The following is a 19,746-nucleotide window of genomic DNA, read 5'->3' on the forward strand; positions in this document are numbered from 1 at the left end:
CCACTGAGGTACCAGGGAAGCCCATTATCAAGCATATTTGCTTGTCTTTCAAAAAATTACTGCAGAATACTATTAATTTTTATTGGTATGCAGATAATTTTTACTAAATATGAGCTTTACAGGATGGAGGTTTATCCTTTTTTGCCATTTTTTCCCAGTGAATATCATTTCACTTCTTTTCATTTCAATGTGGATATTCAGGCCAAGTAGATTAGACTGCTAATCTAACGGTGCCATGATGGAACCATTTGTGTCTCCTTTTCAGACATTAAGATCAGAAGATCAAAAACCAAAGACCCCAGTGCCTTCAGGATTTCAAGCCTCTATTCCACTAGAACAGGCACAGAAGACTTACTTGAATCGAGGACTATAACCTACAGACCACATGGCACCATATATGTTATTTTTTCTTAAAGCAGCAGCAACACTGCCATCACAACATACTCAGAGATGACATGTCAGGCTTACAGTCACTGGGAGCCTAACTGGAGATGGGTAGTGGCGACAGGCCCTCTGCCCCATATCCTGAAAGCCTCCACCATTGCCCACCGTGACCACCCCAGAGCGGTCTCCCTCCTGGACTGAGCTCCCGACCCAGGAAGCAAAGAAAGGACGGAAGAAACAGACAGTAATATATACCTTGTGTAGGGACACTCGAGGCTCCAGGTCTCTGTTAAAACTCCTACAACTCTTAGTCTAACTGAGAAAGCAGAAAACCAGCTTAAACACAGCAAGCGTAAACCAAAAGGCCCCTTTCAGACTCCAGAGTTTGTAAACCCCAGTCTCAGCATCTAGTGTGCTGATTATGTCACTACTGGCAAGTGTCAACCTACAAAAACACTTGGAAAACTGAAGTCAAACTTATAACAGTGCTCTAAGCTAGTGCAGAGGTGAGGGGACACAGCACTCAAGAATCCACCTGTAGTGCAGGAGACTGGAGTTTGATCCCCGGGTCAGGAAAAAACCCACTCCAGTATTCTTGCCTGGGAAGTCCTATGGAAAGAGGGGCCTGCTGGGTTATAGTCCAAAGAGTCACAAAGAGTAGGACACGACCGAGTGCGGCACAACTAGCGTAGTGAGTGAGTTTAGGGCTAGATTCATCATTTTATGCACATCAGTGAAACAGAAGTTTCTTTTTTTTTAAATCTGTCAGTCACAAATTTAATTATCCTAAAAATTAACGAATGAGACCAGTTTTATTCTTTCTCCTTCAACCCTTTCCTTCAAATTTACTATCATTTTTATTGTTTTCCTAATACGTATCTTATAAAAACAAGCCTTAGTTTAGCTAGGAGACAGTTAAGGTTAGGAGACAAGGACCTCCTTGCATTTCACCCCTGTTTTTGTAGAAAACAGATTACAAACCAACCACACACAAAAAAACCATCTTCAAAGAAACCAGAATTTGCGGTTATAAGTGCAAAAGCCAGCCATGTATGCTAATCCTCTGTAATAATAAAGCAAGTAAGCTCCCGTGGCTGGGCGATGCCTGGGTGAACTAAGGGGAACTGCCCATGTGACACCATCTTTTAAACTCTCTGTTGTCCAGGCTGGCCAGCAAGGCAGAAGCACCCTCACAAGGACCCTCTAAGGGGGCATGTGACGGGCTCTGAGGATAGAGACAAGGCCACCAGAGCCTGCAGAGAAAGATGTGGCTGCTTACTTCCAAAACACATGCTGAATGAAACCAGCCACCCACTACTCAGAGATCTAAAGTACCTGGATTGTTTGCCACCTACAGGATTGCTTACCTGAAAAATAAACTCTTACTTCTTAAAGCAGTGGCATGGGGGAAGGAGGGGCAGGACAAATCAAAACAGGAGGCTTGAAACACGGAGGACCACTGTCTCCCCAACCTTTGAGATGAAGGATGGCAAACCTCATTTCGCAGATATTTTAAGTAGCTGTAAAGCCCCAGTGGCTCCAATTTTAAGCCTGTGTTTAGATCAGGTTTGAAAAGGGGCTGCACCACTTTACAATAACTAGGCACCACGTCTGATGCCAATCGGTGCTTTGTATTTGAAATGGGCGACCACAAACGAAAAAACAAGACCACCTACGGCAGACGATACGTGCCACGACCAATCTCCTTGGCACCCAGGCCTGTGTGTGGGCAAAATGCTTTCATAAAAAGAAAATAAAGCTCAAGATTATTGCCAAAAATCTTGAGTAGTATCACATAGTTAGTTTTCCACTTTAAATTCTTACAGAGATATATAATCATGTCTTTTCAGCAAGTTTAAAACCTGACTTTGAAAAAAATAACAAACCTACCTGACCTACTGAATCGGCCCGTTCTCTCGGGCCCCTGGTAGCAGCCTTAAGGAGGCACTAAATATAGCCCATGGTTATGCCTATTGAAAATTAGAAAACCTAGTCATTCAACTGGAAGCTCGAGTTGTTTTAAAGGAATACTTACTGGCAAAAACCATGTCTGCAACTCCTCATATTCTTTTTGATTATTATTGTGTGTCCTTTTCACTTAGGACATTAAAGGCTCCCTTTTTCCATCCTCAATGCTCCTAAAGTTACAGGACAAGGGGCTCTTACCTGGCCGTCTCTGACAGGTCAGTGATCAAACAGAAAGAGTCAGGCTGGAGCCAAATTCCGTCCGCCTCTTAAGAATCACCAGAGGCTAGGACTCTGTCGCTCCTGCTACACTCAGGGAACCCTATTCAATGTTAGGACAATAAGCCCTCTCCAGACAAAGGTTTAATATTCTCGGGTGTTTTCCCAACTTCTAAACTCAATGACTTTTCAAGAAAAGATCATTTTATGATCACCAATTCCTGCACAGAACAAGCGAATTAAAAAAAAAAAAAAGTGATCTCATCTTTTGTACAAGAAACACAGCTTTAGATGGAAAATATACCCATATTTATTGCCCCAGTGATCAAAGACCATTTACTTAACCAACCTTATCTTTAAATAGCACCCGTCTTTGTAGAAGAGTTTAACTTACTTAAGGTATTTACACTCACATGAACAAACCCGTACGTGAACTAAAAAAAGACACGATGTTTTGCCGAGCTCAGGAACAAGATGCAGGTCGTCCGTCCACATAAAGAAATACTCATTCCAAGCGTTTCTGACAATGCAGAGCGCACTCTGCCCATCACCCCCCACCTCCTTCTCCCGGAAGCACAGGGAGCCTTGAAGACCTGCTGGCGTGTGTGAAGTAAAGCAAAGCAGAGGGCTATGGCTGCTGGCTTCAAACTACAAATCCCAGTGCCTGACCCAGCAGAGGGTGCCATGAGGAAAGACTGCATGAAAAATAAAACTCCAGGAAAGGTCAGCAAAGATGTGCTCAAAGGCCAAACACTTCTGCCACAGACGACTTCTACTGCAGAACCAGCTGCAAGCAATGGCGGATTTAACAGGCATGACTCAACAGGCAGTAAGACCAGAGACGTTTACCCCTTCCACCTCAGGAATGGTTGCCTGTCTAGGAAACGCCAGGGTGCCCTAGTAGACAGGGCCCTTGAGCAGGATCTGTGGGGAACAGAAGCCTTAGTCCACACTTGGGTAGCATGGTAGGGCTATGTACATGAAACAAGTCTTTTCAGTGTTGAGATCCGCAAAAGGTACTTACACAGCCTCCAGCAAGAATTTCTGCTGCCAGTGGGACTGAGCCATCTCTGCGCATAAATTTATCCCTCACAAAATCATTCACCTTGAAGAAAAATATTTAGAAAAGCTGATAAAAAATATAGAGATAGTCATCAAACATACATATACAACTGTACATAAATGTTATTTTTCTTCCAGTGTTTTGGAGTAATCATAAACTGAATAAAAGAACGAGCTTAAGACTTTGCTCTTGATCTCATATATGTTGTTTTTGAAAGCCAGAATATATAGATATGCATTCCTGATGTTTGGGGGAGAATATAAATTAAGAGAGGTGGTTTAACAAGCCTAATTCATATATGTCTGCAATTACCATAGCATAGAGAGAGAGACATATTAACAACAGAGACACAATTAAAACATACATTTTATAACTTAAAAACTTTTAGAAGGTTTGATTAAAAATCACTTTCAAGTCTTCTAACAGGATTTAATCTCAAACAGCTTCATCACTGAAACACATTTAGCCGAGCAGATCTTTCAGCATGGTAGAAACTCAGCATCTAAGAAATTTCTCAAGGATTCTCAAAGAACGTCAAGAGCATTAATTAATTAAGTACAATATTCTCAAAATGGTGTATACTAAAAGCAATTTTAAGGATCAATCAGAAGATTAGCTGTCCCACCAGTCACATTGGAAGATGATAAAAGGAAAATTTCAGCACCCGCACCACACAGCCCAATCCAGAGGGAAGGTCTAACTCTCGGGGGCTTTATGACCTGTGATGACAATGTGATCACTGACCCGTTCCAGAAATCCGAACTAACTACTTACCACCTGTCAGAGAGGAGTCGGGAACTGGAGAACCAATCTGATGGAGCACCAACTTCAACCAGAACTCAGATTCCTCAACCTGTTGCTCTGGCAAATGTTACACCTCGAACACAAATTACTTGTGTACTTGAGTGATATGTTCTGGAGTCAGAAAAAAACTGCTTTTGGATTCTAGCTTTCCCACAGATGACCTGTGCAAACGCAGGCAAACACTTGCCCGCCGTGGGCCTCACTCTGCATGTCTGTACGCAGTGTGCTCGGGATGAAAGCCCCCAGAGGCAAAACGGGACAGCGCCCAGCACAGTCAGCGCTGAAGGACATGCAGCTGCTGCCGCTGCCCCTGCTACGACGACGGTGATGGTGACGACCACCAAAAATCCCTTTCAAATACATTATCACGTTTTCGGATGTTCAGTGTTACGTCGGGGAATAATAAAAAGCTGTGTGTGGTGAGTGCCCTACATTCAGATCAGTTAGCACCTCCGACGAAACACAGACCTGCTATTTCACGTTAAGAATCTCTGCTAGATTCCTGAATATGTGCAAACGACCTTCATCAGAAGCATCAAATCAAAAGACTTACTGTAAGTTTTATGGCCTTCTCTGGGGCGACTCCCAGTAACTGTGGCAACAGACCTGAAAAACAACGAAAAGTAGAAGCATATTAAATAAATTAACATTGACTAAACATATCAGCAGCTCCAAAGAAGGGATCACCATGTAAAAACCAGGGCAGTCTGGGCTGCAATTTTCTGTTCTTACCTTGGATGAGAATACTCGAAACGGACTGTTCAGGTACTAATCTCTGAGAGCCAGGTCTGAGCAAATTCCCTCTCACATTTTAGATAGTTTGCACGTTAGGTAAGTCAACAGTGTTAGTGAATCAGGAAATCTCATTATTCACAAATTTGCTCTTTTCCCTCCCACCTCTTAAATAAGTGGACTTCAGTGAATATATCCTTTTTTAAAATACTTTTCTCATCTCCCCACCCTGCTCCCTCACTGCCCACAGTTCAGCCATTTATACCCTTAGCAACTAGGACTTGGTGATGAGCACCAGACAGACAAGGTTCCTGCTCTGACCAGTCTCAGATGGAAGGAGGGGAGAGGCATTCCTACAAAGGTGACAGTTACTGGGAAGCAGGCATTTCAGGGAGGGGAACACACGGGGCAAAGACAGCAGAGTGGGCACAAGCCCGTTGGGCTCAAACATGAAGGAGCACATCAGTCTGCCCTCTTGGATGAGGCGGGCACAGGGAGACACAGCTGGGGCCTGATGCAGGAGCCACACCCAAACCAGGACCCGAGTTTGAGAAACTGTAAGTTAAGAGAGAAGGTTTTCCATCTGGAGGAGAGTGATGCGCTAACGCATACTGTCAATGACTGCTCTGGCTCCTGTGGAGACAAGGCATATATACTGATGTGCAGAGATGTGTGTGACTGTGGCTGTGTGCGTGTGTGCGTGCAGAGAGGAGACCGTGAGAAACAACAATCTGACTGCCAGTGCTTGGTGTTTTAGTACTAAAAAACTACCTGGTGGAAATGGAGATGGCTGTCGAGAGTAACAGGATGGGGGTGGAGAGGGAGGAGCTCAGGTCTGAGCACGTCAGCGGCAGTGGGAATCAATCAGCGCACAGGGCTTCCCAGGTGGTTCAGTGGTAAAGAAGCATGCCTGCCAATATAGGAGATGCAGGTTCAACCCCTGGGTCAGGAAAATCCCCTGGGCAAGGGACTGGCAACTCGCTCCAGTACTCCTGCATGGGAAATCTCATGGACAGAGGAGACTTCAGTCCATGGGGTCTCAGAGTCAGACACGACTGCGTGACTGAGCAACAATAAGAATCAAAACACGAGGAGGAGGTGTGGTCTTTGACAGGAAAGGGCCACTTCTAGGAAACGTGGTTATGACACTAGGGACCTACCTATCTGAGCTAAAATGATCTTTTCATCTGCTCTAAGAAAATGAAATCAAAGACAGACACTTTTCCTTGGAAACCCAAGGGTCAGAATATATTGTTCCCGGGTCATGCTGCTGTCCTTGGGAGGGGCTTCACGGTGTCATCCTTCACCAGTAAGTTCACTTTCCTAATTTGCTATATAAAAAGCTCTGTTTCCAGCCTCTTTGGAGAGACCAGCTCTGGCCACACCATCTTCTTAAAGGAACAGTCTACAGCCAAAAGTCTCTAGCGCCAGGGCTGTGTGCATCCAGTCTGCAGATGTGTTTTGCTGAGTAGCACAGGTTTGAAACCTAATTTGAGCTTATTTTAAAGATAAATAGGTAGATGTCTGGATGGATGACTGGACTGATGGACTGACTGATTAATGATCTGACAACTCTGGGCTTCCTTCTGACCTTTTAGCAATTTATCTCCCTTTGGGGGAGGCTCCACCCTTTATACAGGACCCAAACGTCAATTCAGCAAGGTCCCTACCACGCCCTAATGCCTGCATGGCAATAAGGGCAAGTATTGCTCATCATTTTTCATGCTCTGTTGATATCCTCACACTAGAGGAAACATCTCTCTGTGCTTGAGGCTCTGCAAAAAAGGGAGAAACTAAAGAACTAATGAAACCAAGACAGCTTCATGTTTTACGAAAACTGAAGAAAGTTCATTTCATTGTAAAAATAAATGACAAGGATGCTGATGCCAATCAAAATGTTCTCTAAAAACACAGCTAACGCACTGTTTACTCTATGTCAGGGGCCATTTTAAGCACTTTACTAACTCATTTAATCCTTACTCCTTGCAGAGAGGAAACTGAGGCATACAGAGGTTGCGTCATGTGTTCTAAGTTGTGCAGATGATAGATAGTGAGATTGGGATTCAAGTCTAAGCCCTTTCCCTCAAGAGTCTATGCCTTTAGACAACACCCAACTCTGCTGGATGGCATCACAGACTCAATGAACATGAGTCTGAGCAAGCTCCAGGAGTTAGTGATGGACAGGGAAGCCTGGTGTGCTGTAGTCCATGGGGTCACAAAGAGTCAGACATGACTGAGCAACTGAACTAACTCAGTCCTATGCCTAACATGTGGAGAGGGAAATGGCAACCCACTCCAGTGTTCTTGCCTGGAGAATCCCAGGGACGGTGGAGCCTGATGGACTGCTGTCTATGGGGTCGTACAGAGTCGGACACGACTGAAGCGACTTAGCAGCAACAGCAGCAGCATGCCTAATATGCAAACGTGTATCTGCCCTTCCATATCCAGCCTCATTTGTTCACTTACATAACTAACCTGCCTGGATCCTATAATTATTTGGGTTTGCAACATCTTCTCTAGCCAGCCACGTTTGAGCCTCCCGGGCGACGAGCTGATTGGACAAGGGCAAGGCACTTAAAGGCGAATAACCGATGAGTTCAGCAACCTGGACCTGGTACCACAAGTGGAGCTACGGAGTCCAGACTCCTTCTCCCAGGAGCATGGCAGAGTCATCAGAGGTGGCAGCGTTGTTGAGCTGCTAAGTTGTGTCTGACTCTATGACCCCATGGACTGCAATGTGCCAGCCTTCCCTGTCTTTCACTATTTCCTGGAATTTGCTTAAACTCCATTTGAGTCCAACTCATTGGAGTTTTGTTCAAACTCCAATGTCCATTTGAGTCGAGGATGCCATCCAACCATCTCATCCTCTGTTGCCCCCTTCTCCTCTTGCCCTCAATCTTTCCCAGCATCAGGGTCTTTTCCAATGAGTTGGTTTTTCGCATCAGGTGGCTAAAGTGTTGAGTTTCAGCATCAGTCCTTATAATGAATATTCAGGGTTGATTTTCTATAGGATTGACTGGTTTTATCTCCTTGCAGTTCAAGGGACTCTCAAAAGCATCTTCTCCAGCACGACATTCAATAGCATCAATTCTTTGGGGCTCAGCTTTCTTTGTGGTCCAACTCTCACATCCGGACATGACCACTGGAGAAAGCACTGCTCTGGCTATATGGACCTCTGTCGGCAAAGCGATGTCTCTGCTTTTTAATACTCTGTCTAGGTTTGTCATAGCTTTTCTTCCAAGGAGCATGCATCTTTTAATTTCATGGCTGCAGTCACCATCCACAGTGACTCTGGAGCCCAAGAAAATAAAATCTGTCACTGTTTCCACTTTGTCCCCTCCTATTTGGCATGAAGTGATGGGGCCAGATGCCATGATCCTCATTTCTTGAATGCTGAGTTTTAAGTCAGTCTTTTCACTCTCCTCTTTCACTCTCATCAAGAGGCTTTTTAGTTCCTCAGAGGTGAGGAGCCAGTTAACACAGAGGCACAAGCTGAGAAGGTGCCATGTGGCATGGGAAAAGTGGCCAGTTGAAGCCACGTATGTGTGAACGCCAGAAGGAAGCAGAGACTGTGATAGGAAAGGAAGTGGCCTAGCAGAGAGGAGAAATGTGCCACAAATAGAATACGGACACCAGAGAGAACACACAGGCTGTGAAGGTGCCCAGATGGGAGAGTCGGCCTTAACCAGCTTCTGGACCCACTGGGGCCAGATTCCGGTGAAACTCCTGCCCTGGGATCCCTACGAGTGCTTGGTTTTCCTTCTCCCTCATGTGAACTCTTATGGAAAGTTCCCCTATGCTCTTGCTAGCTTGAGTATGGCCATGCTCTTTTTAATCTAAATGAACCGAAACAGCACAGAACATGTGAATATGGAACCCTCTGGGCAAAGCAAGCACTCTTATTCAAAGTAAGAATTTCCTCCTCCTGAACTATACTCACTTATTAATCCTTTACTTACACCATGAGATAATATCTATGAGGAAAAAAAGCACTACGATTACTTCATGAAAACACAACATTCATTCCTACCAGTAAAATTCAGGCATAAGCTATTTAAACTACATCGTAACATTCACAATTTCCATTCTACTCTCCACACTGAGGTCAAGTACGGAAATGTTTAGTTAAATATTTACTGGCTGGATGTATTTTTCTCATCATTAAATTGTAGACCAAAACCATGGATGGGTTGATAGCACTGTGATTTGCATGATGATCTCTTGTCTCTATCACTAGCCTGTGACAGTCTTTTTAAATGACTAATAAAAAACAGCCCACACAGCCAAATGACTACAGCGTTAGATACAATCACTTCAGCCAGCCTTTTAAGCGACCGAGATTTGTCTTTCTCACTATAAATTTAGTAATGCCCTGTGAACAGCAGAGACCAAAACAAAACAATAGAGAAAACCCTGCATTTAAGACTAAATATAGGGTGGCAAATATTTATTTGTTCAGCAAACATTTACCAAATGCTGTCTGTGCCTGGGACTGGAAGAAACTAGGTTGAAATAGTAAGATCTGTGGCGCGCCCTGGAGCCAGTGTCAGCTTAGAGAAAGAGGGAGACCCAGGTGTCTGTGTGCAAAGACGGGACACAGCACCTAAACACAGAGTGCTGGGTGCCACAGCCCTGGGGCGCCAAAGCGCTCTGGGAACACAGTGGAGAGAACCAGCTACTCTGCCTGCAGGGCGGAGCAGGGCATCAGAGAGGAGGAGATCCTGGGCGTGATTCTTTAAGGACAAGCAGAGGTTCACTGGAGGAGAGAGACACGAGGAGGATGCAGAGCCAGGCGGCCTAGGCAGAGAGAACAGACTGTGAAAAGGCACCCAAATCTCAAGTTCACGGCACAGGCAGGGCTGGGGCGAGGTCACAGACCTCGTAAACACACAACGGTAGCAGAGGTAATTCAACGAATCAACAACAGTGGAGATAATGACAGTATGGGGGCACTTACTACATGCCGCACACCACTGTGTGTGCTGTATGGGAAGCAACATACGAAACCCACGCCAGAGGAAGTGAGAGCGTCAGTCGCTCAGTCGTGTCCCACTCTTTGCGACCCCATGGACTGTAGCTCGTCGCCAGGCTCCTCTGTCCATGGAATTCTCCAGGCAGGAATACTGGAGTGGGCTGCCATCCCCTTCTCCAGGGGATCTTTCTGACCCAGGGATTCAACTCAGGTCTACGGCATCGCCGGCAGAGTCCTTACTATCTGAACCACCAGGAAAGCCCCAATATGAAACCCACACCACGGAAAGTGTTAGTCGCTCAGTTGTGTCCAACTCTTTGCGATCCCATGGACTGTAACCCACTAGACTGCTCTGTTCATGGGATTCTCCAGGCAGGAATACTGGAGTGGGTTGCATGCCCTTTTCCAGGGGATCTTCCCCACTCAGGCACTGAACCCAGGTCTCCTTACCGTCCTTATCTCCAGGCAGATTCCTTACCATCTGAGCCACAAGGAAAGCCCCAATATGAAACCCACACCACAAGTCAGTAGCAAAACTCAGCACATGTCCTTTTTATCCCATCAACAGATGAGGAAACTGAGGCAGACTTCCAGGAGCCGGCCCAGGGGCACTCAGTTGGTATGTGGGACAGTGGGGTTCAACCCAGGCAGGCTGGCTCTAGGGGGTGCTCCTGAACAAGGACTCTGTGCTGTTTCTCCGCAGGCCACACGAAGGGGCTTGGGAAAAAGTCTGGGTGGCTTTTAAAGAGGAAACTTCAAAAAGAAAAAGAGTTCTGGAGGCAGGTGAAGGACAGATGGTAAGGGCAGAGACCCAAGGCAGGAAGAATAATTGGGAGGTTAAGGTAATTTAATATCAGGCCCTGAGTTTCACTGTATAAAATGAGTAACTTAATCCAGTAAGAATAAAACCAAAGTACAAATCCATTTCTAAGACCTAGGCCAGATGCTGGCACTCAGGGAGGCACTGGATCAGGATCATTCTTGTGGTGGTGACCTTGGGAATCAAGGGTGGCTGTGGATGGCAATCTGAGAGCCAGCAGACATGTGGGCCTTGACGCCATCGGTCGTGGCCAAACGCCCTCTGGGAGGGGTCCTGATCTGCAGGACAAGGGAAGCCAGAGAGCTGCGGATTTCAACAACCTCCTGATTCCCTGACCTCAGAAAGAGGAAGGGTGATGTGGCTCGGTAATGCCTAAAACAGCCAGTCTGGTGAAGGCAGCTCAACGCGATCACACTGAAGTTTAAAGCACATGTATGTCTGACATCTGGATAACTCAGCAGAAAAATCAGGCTTCTAATACAAGATGTTTCTGTTGGATTCTGGAAATTCATTTTAACCATTAGAAACAGAGAATGCATGTGTGTGTTGTTTCTGACTTGTCAAAACAGCAGTCTGTTTTCCAACTGCCTCAAATGAAATTTATTAGTGTGGTTAGTTTTCTAATCTTCTCATTTTAGTTCAGCTCCATCAGCACATGTGGCAATGCTTCCTTGGCAAACTTTACCAGAAGGCTGCTAATGCGAGAAAAGATTTACAGGGTACAATATTAATATAGTATTTTGTCTTCAGATTTAATGGGGTTGAGATATAAATCACATGATCCCCTCGGATCCCCGTCCTTTATGCAACTCGATGAGAAAGGACTGAGCAAAAGATGTGGAAGCTAAGCCCACACCAGGAACTTCAACTGCAGGCTTTACAGAGAACCCCCAAAAGGAAGTTTCTGAGAACAGTATGCTGACCAAAGGGCTACTGAGCTGTAGTTTTTACTTAAAAACTTTTTAGAGATATATAATTCCAGAATCTCCGGGTGAGAAGCGACTATGAGAGAAACTCATTAATAACAGTGGCATGATTAAAGCTATTTGTTCCCAATGGCTTGGCAACAGAATGAATGGCTTGGAGCACTGGGGCCTTGGAGGCTGACAAACCAGGACCGAGGAATCCTCGGTCTGCCCTGCTTTCATGCTGAGTGATCTTGGGGACGTTATCCTTTGAACTCTTAAGTTCCTCGTTAGTAAACCAAGGATGCTAATTACGACTCACTGGTTTATTATGATAATGATATGAGTAACTGTATATAAAGAGCCAGACACTGTTCACAGCCTAGACTGTGTGTTCCAAAAAGGTCATGTTTCTACCTATCTGTTCATGGCATATTCTTGATTCTCCTCTTGCCTCTAAGAGGCAATTCATCCTGAAGAGTGCTCCCTGTCAAGAATGAGGAAAGTATGGGAGCACGGGAATCAGGGGAGTGTGACGGGAGTATAATGCTCTTCCCCATGGCTATGCCCCAAGCTTAGAAGCACTGACAGCGTCCAGCAGCACCACATTCTTTAGCAAAGGTGAGGAAGCAGTACAGACAGAACACCACATCTTCAGCTACATTTTTAGCTAAAATATAATGCCTTAGCTAAGAACTTAAACAGTTCTCAACCTCCGATGATGAGCCACTTTTTGCCATATAATTTCTCTTGAGGGGCAGAAGAGCCAGGTGATTAACAGCATAGAGTCTGAAGCCAGGCTGTTGGGTTTGAATTCTGACTTTTGTTATTTAGTAGCTGTGCAGTCGTGATTCAGTTACACCCACCTCCCTGAACCTCAGTTTCCACATTTGTAGAATGCGGATAAGCACAGTATGTGCACGGGGCAGTCCTGAAGACGAAACAACACACACAAAACCCTCGGAAGTGTATCAGCACACAGTAAGCACTCTAGATGTGTGTTTTGGTTGTTGTTCTTTATGCTCATCATCATCAGCATCCTCCCCCTCCTTCAGGGAAAGTGAAAGTGAAGTCGCTCAGTTATGTCCGACTCTTTGTGACCCCATGGACACCAGGCTCCTCCGTCCATGGGATTTTCTAGGCAAGAGTACTGGAGTGGGTTGCCATTTCCTTCTCCAGGGAACTTCCCAACCTAGGGATCGAACCCAGGTCTCCCACATTGTGGACAGACGCTTTACCATCTGAGCCACCAGGGAAGTCTGGTGTCCTTCAGGGAAACTGGCTCTAAAAGGCTGAGCAGCATCTCCCCAGTCCCTCACAACGTGGTGTCTGTGCAGTGGCTGAGGTGAATGTGGCCCCACTCCGCCTCTCAAAACAAGGCTCTCTGCCCCTCAACGCTCACTTTTCCCCTGTTCACCCTAGTGGACTTGCTGCTCCAACTTCCTTCTCTGGTCTACAAAGGCATTTCTTCCAGCCCATTCTGCATGTTTCTCTGAGTGCCAGCTCACACTGGGCTGGCAGGCTGCATGGCTTGGCCCTTTCCCACCGCTCAAGAACGGTGGCTGTGCCAGGGTGGGAACCCATGTCTGCCTCTCAAACGGGAGAAGGCACTGGCCGGCAGAGGCGAACTGCAGGTTACGACCTGGTGAACAAGTGGGAGTCAGGGCCCGGCTGGGGAACGAGGCTCAGAGAAAGCAGTGGGTCAGGGACTGGACTGACAGTCCAACCACTATAACCATCACACGGCGGGTGTCCCAACAGATCACTCTGGACAAGACACGGGGGAGCACAGATGATGCAGGGCCACGATAAGGGAGAAATCTCATCACATCACTTCTGTATCAGCTCAGACAAAAAACAAGTTCCAAAGTGACCGGCCCAACCTGGAGAAAGGTAGCTTAGAGCATGTAAGGTGGGGTGGAAGGCAGGCAGGGCAGAGACATGCTACAGGGCTGGTAGACGATGTTAATGCAGAAAATACTCCTATTGCTGTGGCCGGAGCCACATCCAGTGCCCTTCTGTTATCTAATTTCAACCCCGAGGCGACCCCTCCGAGGTTAAATTCTTAGCCTCCTGACCTCTGCACGGAGGTCCCTCTACTTGCTCCCATCTTCCCAGAGAGCCTGCCTTGCTTTCAACATCAGATTAACCTTTATTCTGGAGCTATCAGCGCCCTGCGCACCCTGCCTCACGGCTTTTATTCCTGCTCCTATTTCCATGGCCTTCTCTCTTCACTTGTTCAAGCTTTCTTCCCTCCTCCCTTCCCCTGTGTCTGTCTGTTTTTGATTCATATAGCCCCCAGGCATAAGGCACCCCCCCAACCCCCACCAACTACACTATCCCCTTTCATGGCCCTTCTTGCAATCCAGTTTTCCACCGGCTCTCAGGGTGTCACCCCAAGGTAAGTATATGGTAGAGCAAGGCGCATGGCAGATATTAAGATTTAAATGCTTGCTTATCTGGGTTAGATACTTTTGTTCAAAATGTCAAGAATCATCTGCTATTTTAGCTATGGCTCGGGATGGCTTTGGGAGACTGAGTGTTAAAGCACAGAGGGATGATATTGTCATGGTCTAGAAAAATCATGGTTCCTGTGAGTCCTCCTTGGGAACTTCTTAGAAGATCACTGGGAAGAAGAATTGTACCTTTCTTCCTCGAGTTTTTCACTCTGGTATATAGCAACTTTCGGGGTCCTGGTTATCTTTTCTTCTATCTAAACTTCCTGGGTGCTGAGATTTTGTCTATTGCCCTTGTTTCAGCCTCAGCAATGGCAATGAAAAGTGAAAGTTTTAGTTGCTCTGTCGTGTCCGACTCTTAACGACCCCATGGACTGTAGCCTGCCAGGCTCCTCTGACAACGGAATTCTTCAGGCAAGAATACTGGAGTGAGTGGCCATTCCCTTCTCCAGGAGATCTTTCCAACTCAAGGATCGAACCTGGGTTTCCTGCATCGCAGGCAGATTCTTTACCATCTGAGCCACCAGGGAAGCCCTAGTAAAGGTCGTAGCTAGTTATAAATGATCATCCTTGAGGCCTGGAACTAATTTGTTCGCTAATTAATCTTTTCTTCTCGAGGCTCTGCCTAGTTTCCTCTTGCCCAATTTTCTAAGCTCCTCACTGTTCTCCATCAGGCCCTCTCCAGCCTCTGACGATCCAAATCCTATCCACCCCAGTTGCGAGTTGCCATCACCTCAGTTTCCCCTTTGAAAGCTCTGTGCTCCCGGTAGACTTCTGGAGATTTGATTACCCAGCTCAGGAACTGTCCAAGCTTTCTGTTCATTTTTGTTTGATTTCCTACAACCAAATATCTGCTTTTTGATCTAGTCACAACTTATCGCCCTAAACGAAAATGTGCAGAAACTGGCCAAGAAAATGAGGAGCAGAACAAACCATTCTGCATTCGTGAGAAGTGCTGGTGGACACAGATGGACACTATGACTCAGCGCAGTGCACAGATTCACTGTGGTTTATGCCAGGACGCCTGCCTTCTTATAGGACCTCCAATTGCTTTATTTTGGTGATAGGATTTTTGGACTTATTTTTATCCACAAGGATTAAAGAAGGGATCCCACTGTGGATCCATATAATTTGGAGCCTCCCCTCTATAGAACCACAAGCCACACCCAGGAGACCTAGCTTAAACTAGCTGTCCAACACCACCTCCTTCTAGAATGCAAAGATATCAAAAACTTCCTGAGATATCACCACAACATCCTCTAGATGTCACCTTGAGAACATTCCAGGATGGAAGATGACTGCTTTTGCAGCATGCAGACAACCTGAAATAGATACATTTAAAACTCTGCAAGCCTGGTCCATGGGCTGATTAAAAAACATCCTTTTTTTTTTTTTTTTTTCCCTTGCTAATTGCCTTAAAGACTAAGTAGTACTCCAAATTAAGTTTAAATCATAAAATTATCTAATTTCCTTTTCTGGCAGAGTTTCCTCTTTTCCTCTTCTGCAAAAGCAGAAGTAAAAACTAAAACCTTCCTTTAAGAAGTATTTTTCCTGAATCCATCCTTTTCCCCATGGTCTTCCCTCCCCAAAACATTTTCCAATTTCTAAGGGTACTCATCTCATTACTTGAAGCATCTGAGGGAGGACAGTGTGGCAAAAATTTTAAGGCAGAAATTAGTTATTCCTGGAACGTTAAGAGCATTTAATTATGGATGATCACCCAATCAATCGTTTCTCTTTAATAAGCCAAGTCTACAGCCGGCCAATAACTGATTCATCTGGTCATGCGGTTCATTCAAATCAAATGAGCTGTCAGGTAATTCATTAAGGATTTTAAACACCTCGGTGCATTAAATCAATCTGGAGACTGGGGAGGAAACAGAGGAAGACTTTTACAAGTGACTTGAGGGAGATTTGGATTATCTTGGGTGTTATTTCCTGTGATACAGATACACTTAGCCTAGGGGGCATGAATTTCAAAAAATACAGGCCTAGAAAAATCAATTAATTTTCCTGTAAAGAAAAGTAAAGTAGTCTGTATTAACAGAGAATGGTTTCAGGGTCAGTCTCATAGGATTTCTAAGGGGATCTTTTGTAACCACCAAACTTACCCCCAAAGTTAAGAGACTCTGATGGACAAAGAAGCCGGGAAGTGCACAGAAATATGGGGAGAGGACCTCACCAACTCACAACACTAGAAGCCCTTGGACTCAGCATCCATGGAGGACAACACGAGCAGTCCCCAGAGCTGCGTTATCAGTAGCCTCCCTGATTATGATGGGATAACTTCCAGGACCGTGAGCGATGCTGGCAACTGCCAGATAAAGCACAGAGGAAAACAACTCGTGCTGAAAGTGTCCTTTAAAAATAACAATCAGTTGTGGAGTTCCATGAGAACTACTTCTAAATACAAAACTGCTCCCTTTAGAATCCTGTGTTCTCACTGTAAGAAGGAAAAAGAGGGAGATGCTATATACTTTTTCTCCAAATATACACAAAGCTAATTTTAAAACAGGGGAGAGAACTTACTTCTGCAATATCCCCAAATTATCCTCCTCAGGAAATATTAGCAATTATATATGTCCTGATGCAGAAAAATTACATGTTAAGCAAAATTCCACAATAGGAAAAAATAGGCTCAATATTTTGAAACATGTTTATAAATTAGAGATGTACTCTGCCATCTTTTCCAGTATTGCTAAGTAGAGTGTGCAGAGCAGCATTTCTAAATTCTCAAAATTAAAATTTAACTGTTTTCCCCTGGAATATTAAATTTTTAAACAATAAAATTACATTGAATAAGAAATTTATAGTCAAAGAACCACATGTGGGTGATTATAGCTTGACTTTGTATACAAAAGCTAGAATACAGATTCTCAGAAATAGTTGGGGTTTTTCTGTTTCTATTATCATTTTTTTGCTGGTAATGACAGTTTCCCATTTTCATCTGATCCTTCTCTTACTCAATGATAAGCATTTACAAATATGCAGTTACATCTAATTATTAATCAATGATTATGCACAAGGCACAAAAGGGAATTAGTCCCCAGCCAATCAAGAATAGGAATAATTCATTTATGAAGATTATAAACACTTTTTCAAAAACACTGCCAATCACCTCTGCTCTCAAGATCCAAATTACAAAACAGAAACTAAAAAAGTTTTACAGTACATCTTTTGTTCTAAAATTATCAACTGGAAGAGATAAGAAGTCAGGGAGAAATGAACGTAGGTGACTCCCAGCACTCCTCATCTTATATTCACACTCTACTCATCACTTCTGACAAGAGCACCCCTTAGGGATCAGACACCCCACACAGGTTAGATAAATGGCTCTTTCTAACCAGGAAAACGAGGAGGAGTCGCTTCTTTGGTGTTCAAAGGGAGTCTCCATGTCTATCTAGTAGGCGGACACAGCCCCCTTCCCTAAGGAGTTAAAACCAGTTCCTCCAGTCTCTCCGATGTAACTGAAACAGCATGAGGTTTATGGGATGGCCCAGAGCAGCTCAGAACTCAGGTACACTTCAAGCTGTTTTGTCCATGAGGTCAAAAGGACAGGTCAAGGAAGGAATTCCAGGTGCTACCAAGAATCAGGAGCCACCAGGTGTGGTCAGAGAGGAAAGAGAAGGGACTCAAAATTCAAGTGAACCAGGTCAACACGTTAAGGGCATTCACAGGACAGAAATTATTTCCTCACAATTCTAAGGCACCCTTGATGTTTAACCCAATACCAAGGGAAGCCCACAGACTAGTGTTGTCCAGCTTGAGGTTCAAAACTGTCCCCGCAGAAAACAACCCACGTGAAAAGGTAAAGTGGTCGCCTTTGCTTGAATCACTCAGTGCAAAGCAGGAACTGCGACATTAACCTTGTACTACTTGGGGGGACTTTTCATTTGCAAGGCTTGTCACTAGGAGGGAGAAGTATTTCAGATGGAAGGCAGTGACCCTGTAGGGGTCATCATCAATCACCTGGGGTCAAAGACCTTCCCAATTGTGAGAAGAGGCAGGGGGTGAGGGAAAGAGGGCAGAGAAAGATCAAAAGGCCTTTGATGGAGGTTATCTACCTGCACCAAAGAACCTGCAAAACGGAGCTTCACTGGAGTTTGAAACCCCCTCATTTCTAAGGTGAGAGATTTTAAGAGGGGTCTTTGTTGTTGATTTTTTTTTTTTTTTAACTTGGGTGCTTAAGAAGAAGACTGAAGTCAGCAGATGGCAGAGAGGCCTAGCGGCACAGGCTTACATGGCTGCCAGTTTCCGGGTCTGTCTCTAAAAGTATTAAATACCATTTTCTTCTTCGAGAGCAAGTACTGGCTGGGTAAGGGAGGGACCGCCCCCCTCCCCCCCCCACACACCTTGCATCTGCCAAACAGCAATGTGGCTCAGCTGGAACTGTCTCACAACACTGGATTTTAGCTGAGGCAGATACCTTTACTTCTTTTCTCTTTATGCAAAGCAATCACAGACGGAGGGGCTGAGAAGTTAAGTCATGGCTTTTAGGCGAGTGGTCAAGCAGTCAGTGTCTGTGGGATCCTTTGTGATGATCCTTTTGATCACATACTTCTTGTTACTTTTCTTGTTGCTTAAATGAGCCTTAGATGTTGAAAGGAACAGCTGGATAGAGGAGGAGTCCCTGGCTAGAGTGGCATGTGAATCAACTCCCCTGGGTACAGAGTCTGAGGAAGGGAAAGGGGCAGCTTTAACTCAGAAAAAGACAGTGAATGATGGTCCAGGGGCTAAGACTCCGGGGTCCCAGCACAGGGGGTCCCGGTTGGATCCCACATGCCACAACTAAGACCAGGCACAGCCAAGTGAATAAATAAATATTTGAGGTGTGGGGGGGTGGCACTTCCCAGGCGGTGCTAGTGGTAAAGAACTTGCCTGCTGAAGCAGGAGACAAAAAAGACGCAGGTTTGATCCCTGAGTCAGGAAGCTCCTGTGGAGAAGGGCACGACAACCCATTCCAGTGTTCTTGCCTGGAGAACCCCAAGGACAGATAAGCCTGGTAGGCTACAGTCCATAGGGTCACAAAGAGTAGGACACACGACTGAAGTGACTGAGCACACACACTGCAGGTCCAGGGGTTAAGAACCCACCTTCCAATGTAGGGGATGCAGGTTCGATCCCTGGTCAGGGAACTAAGATCCCACATGTTTAAGGGCAACTAAGCCTGAATGCTACAACTAGAGAGCCTACACTCTATAATGAAAAATTTTTAATTTCAAAAAAAAAAAAAAAATACAGTGAAGGAAGGAGGGCTGCACTGAACCCCTGGTTAGAGGCTTGATGGACGATTTTGTGGAATATTCAAGGAGAATCATTGTCCCAAGTAAGCTCTGTCCTATCCCCCAGCTGCCTTTCCCTGTTAACTGGTGAGTAGAGTTATTTCAAGAACACAAACAATATGAGTCTTTTAAAAACTTACTGGA

At 45.2% G+C, this 19,746-nt stretch overlaps 1 protein-coding gene across 10 annotated transcripts in view; it reads right to left on the reverse strand.

Moving 5' to 3' along the window:
* Positions 1-19,746, reverse strand: part of SLC25A13 (solute carrier family 25 member 13) — a 228,434-nt gene that overhangs the window by 62,531 nt on the left and 146,157 nt on the right. For all 10 annotated transcript variants that reach the window (XM_055589788.1, XM_055589786.1, XM_055589795.1 and 7 more), the window contains 2 exons: positions 4,989-5,041; positions 3,593-3,673 (listed from right to left, as the gene is read on the reverse strand). In XM_055589788.1, coding sequence (XP_055445763.1) covers positions 3,593-3,673; positions 4,989-5,041 — 134 coding nt within the window. The remainder of the gene's footprint in view (positions 1-3,592; positions 3,674-4,988; positions 5,042-19,746) is intronic.

The sequence above is a fragment of the Bubalus kerabau genome, chromosome 8 (genome assembly GCF_029407905.1).
Source record: "Bubalus kerabau isolate K-KA32 ecotype Philippines breed swamp buffalo chromosome 8, PCC_UOA_SB_1v2, whole genome shotgun sequence".
Lineage (NCBI taxonomy): Eukaryota > Metazoa > Chordata > Mammalia > Artiodactyla > Bovidae > Bubalus > Bubalus kerabau.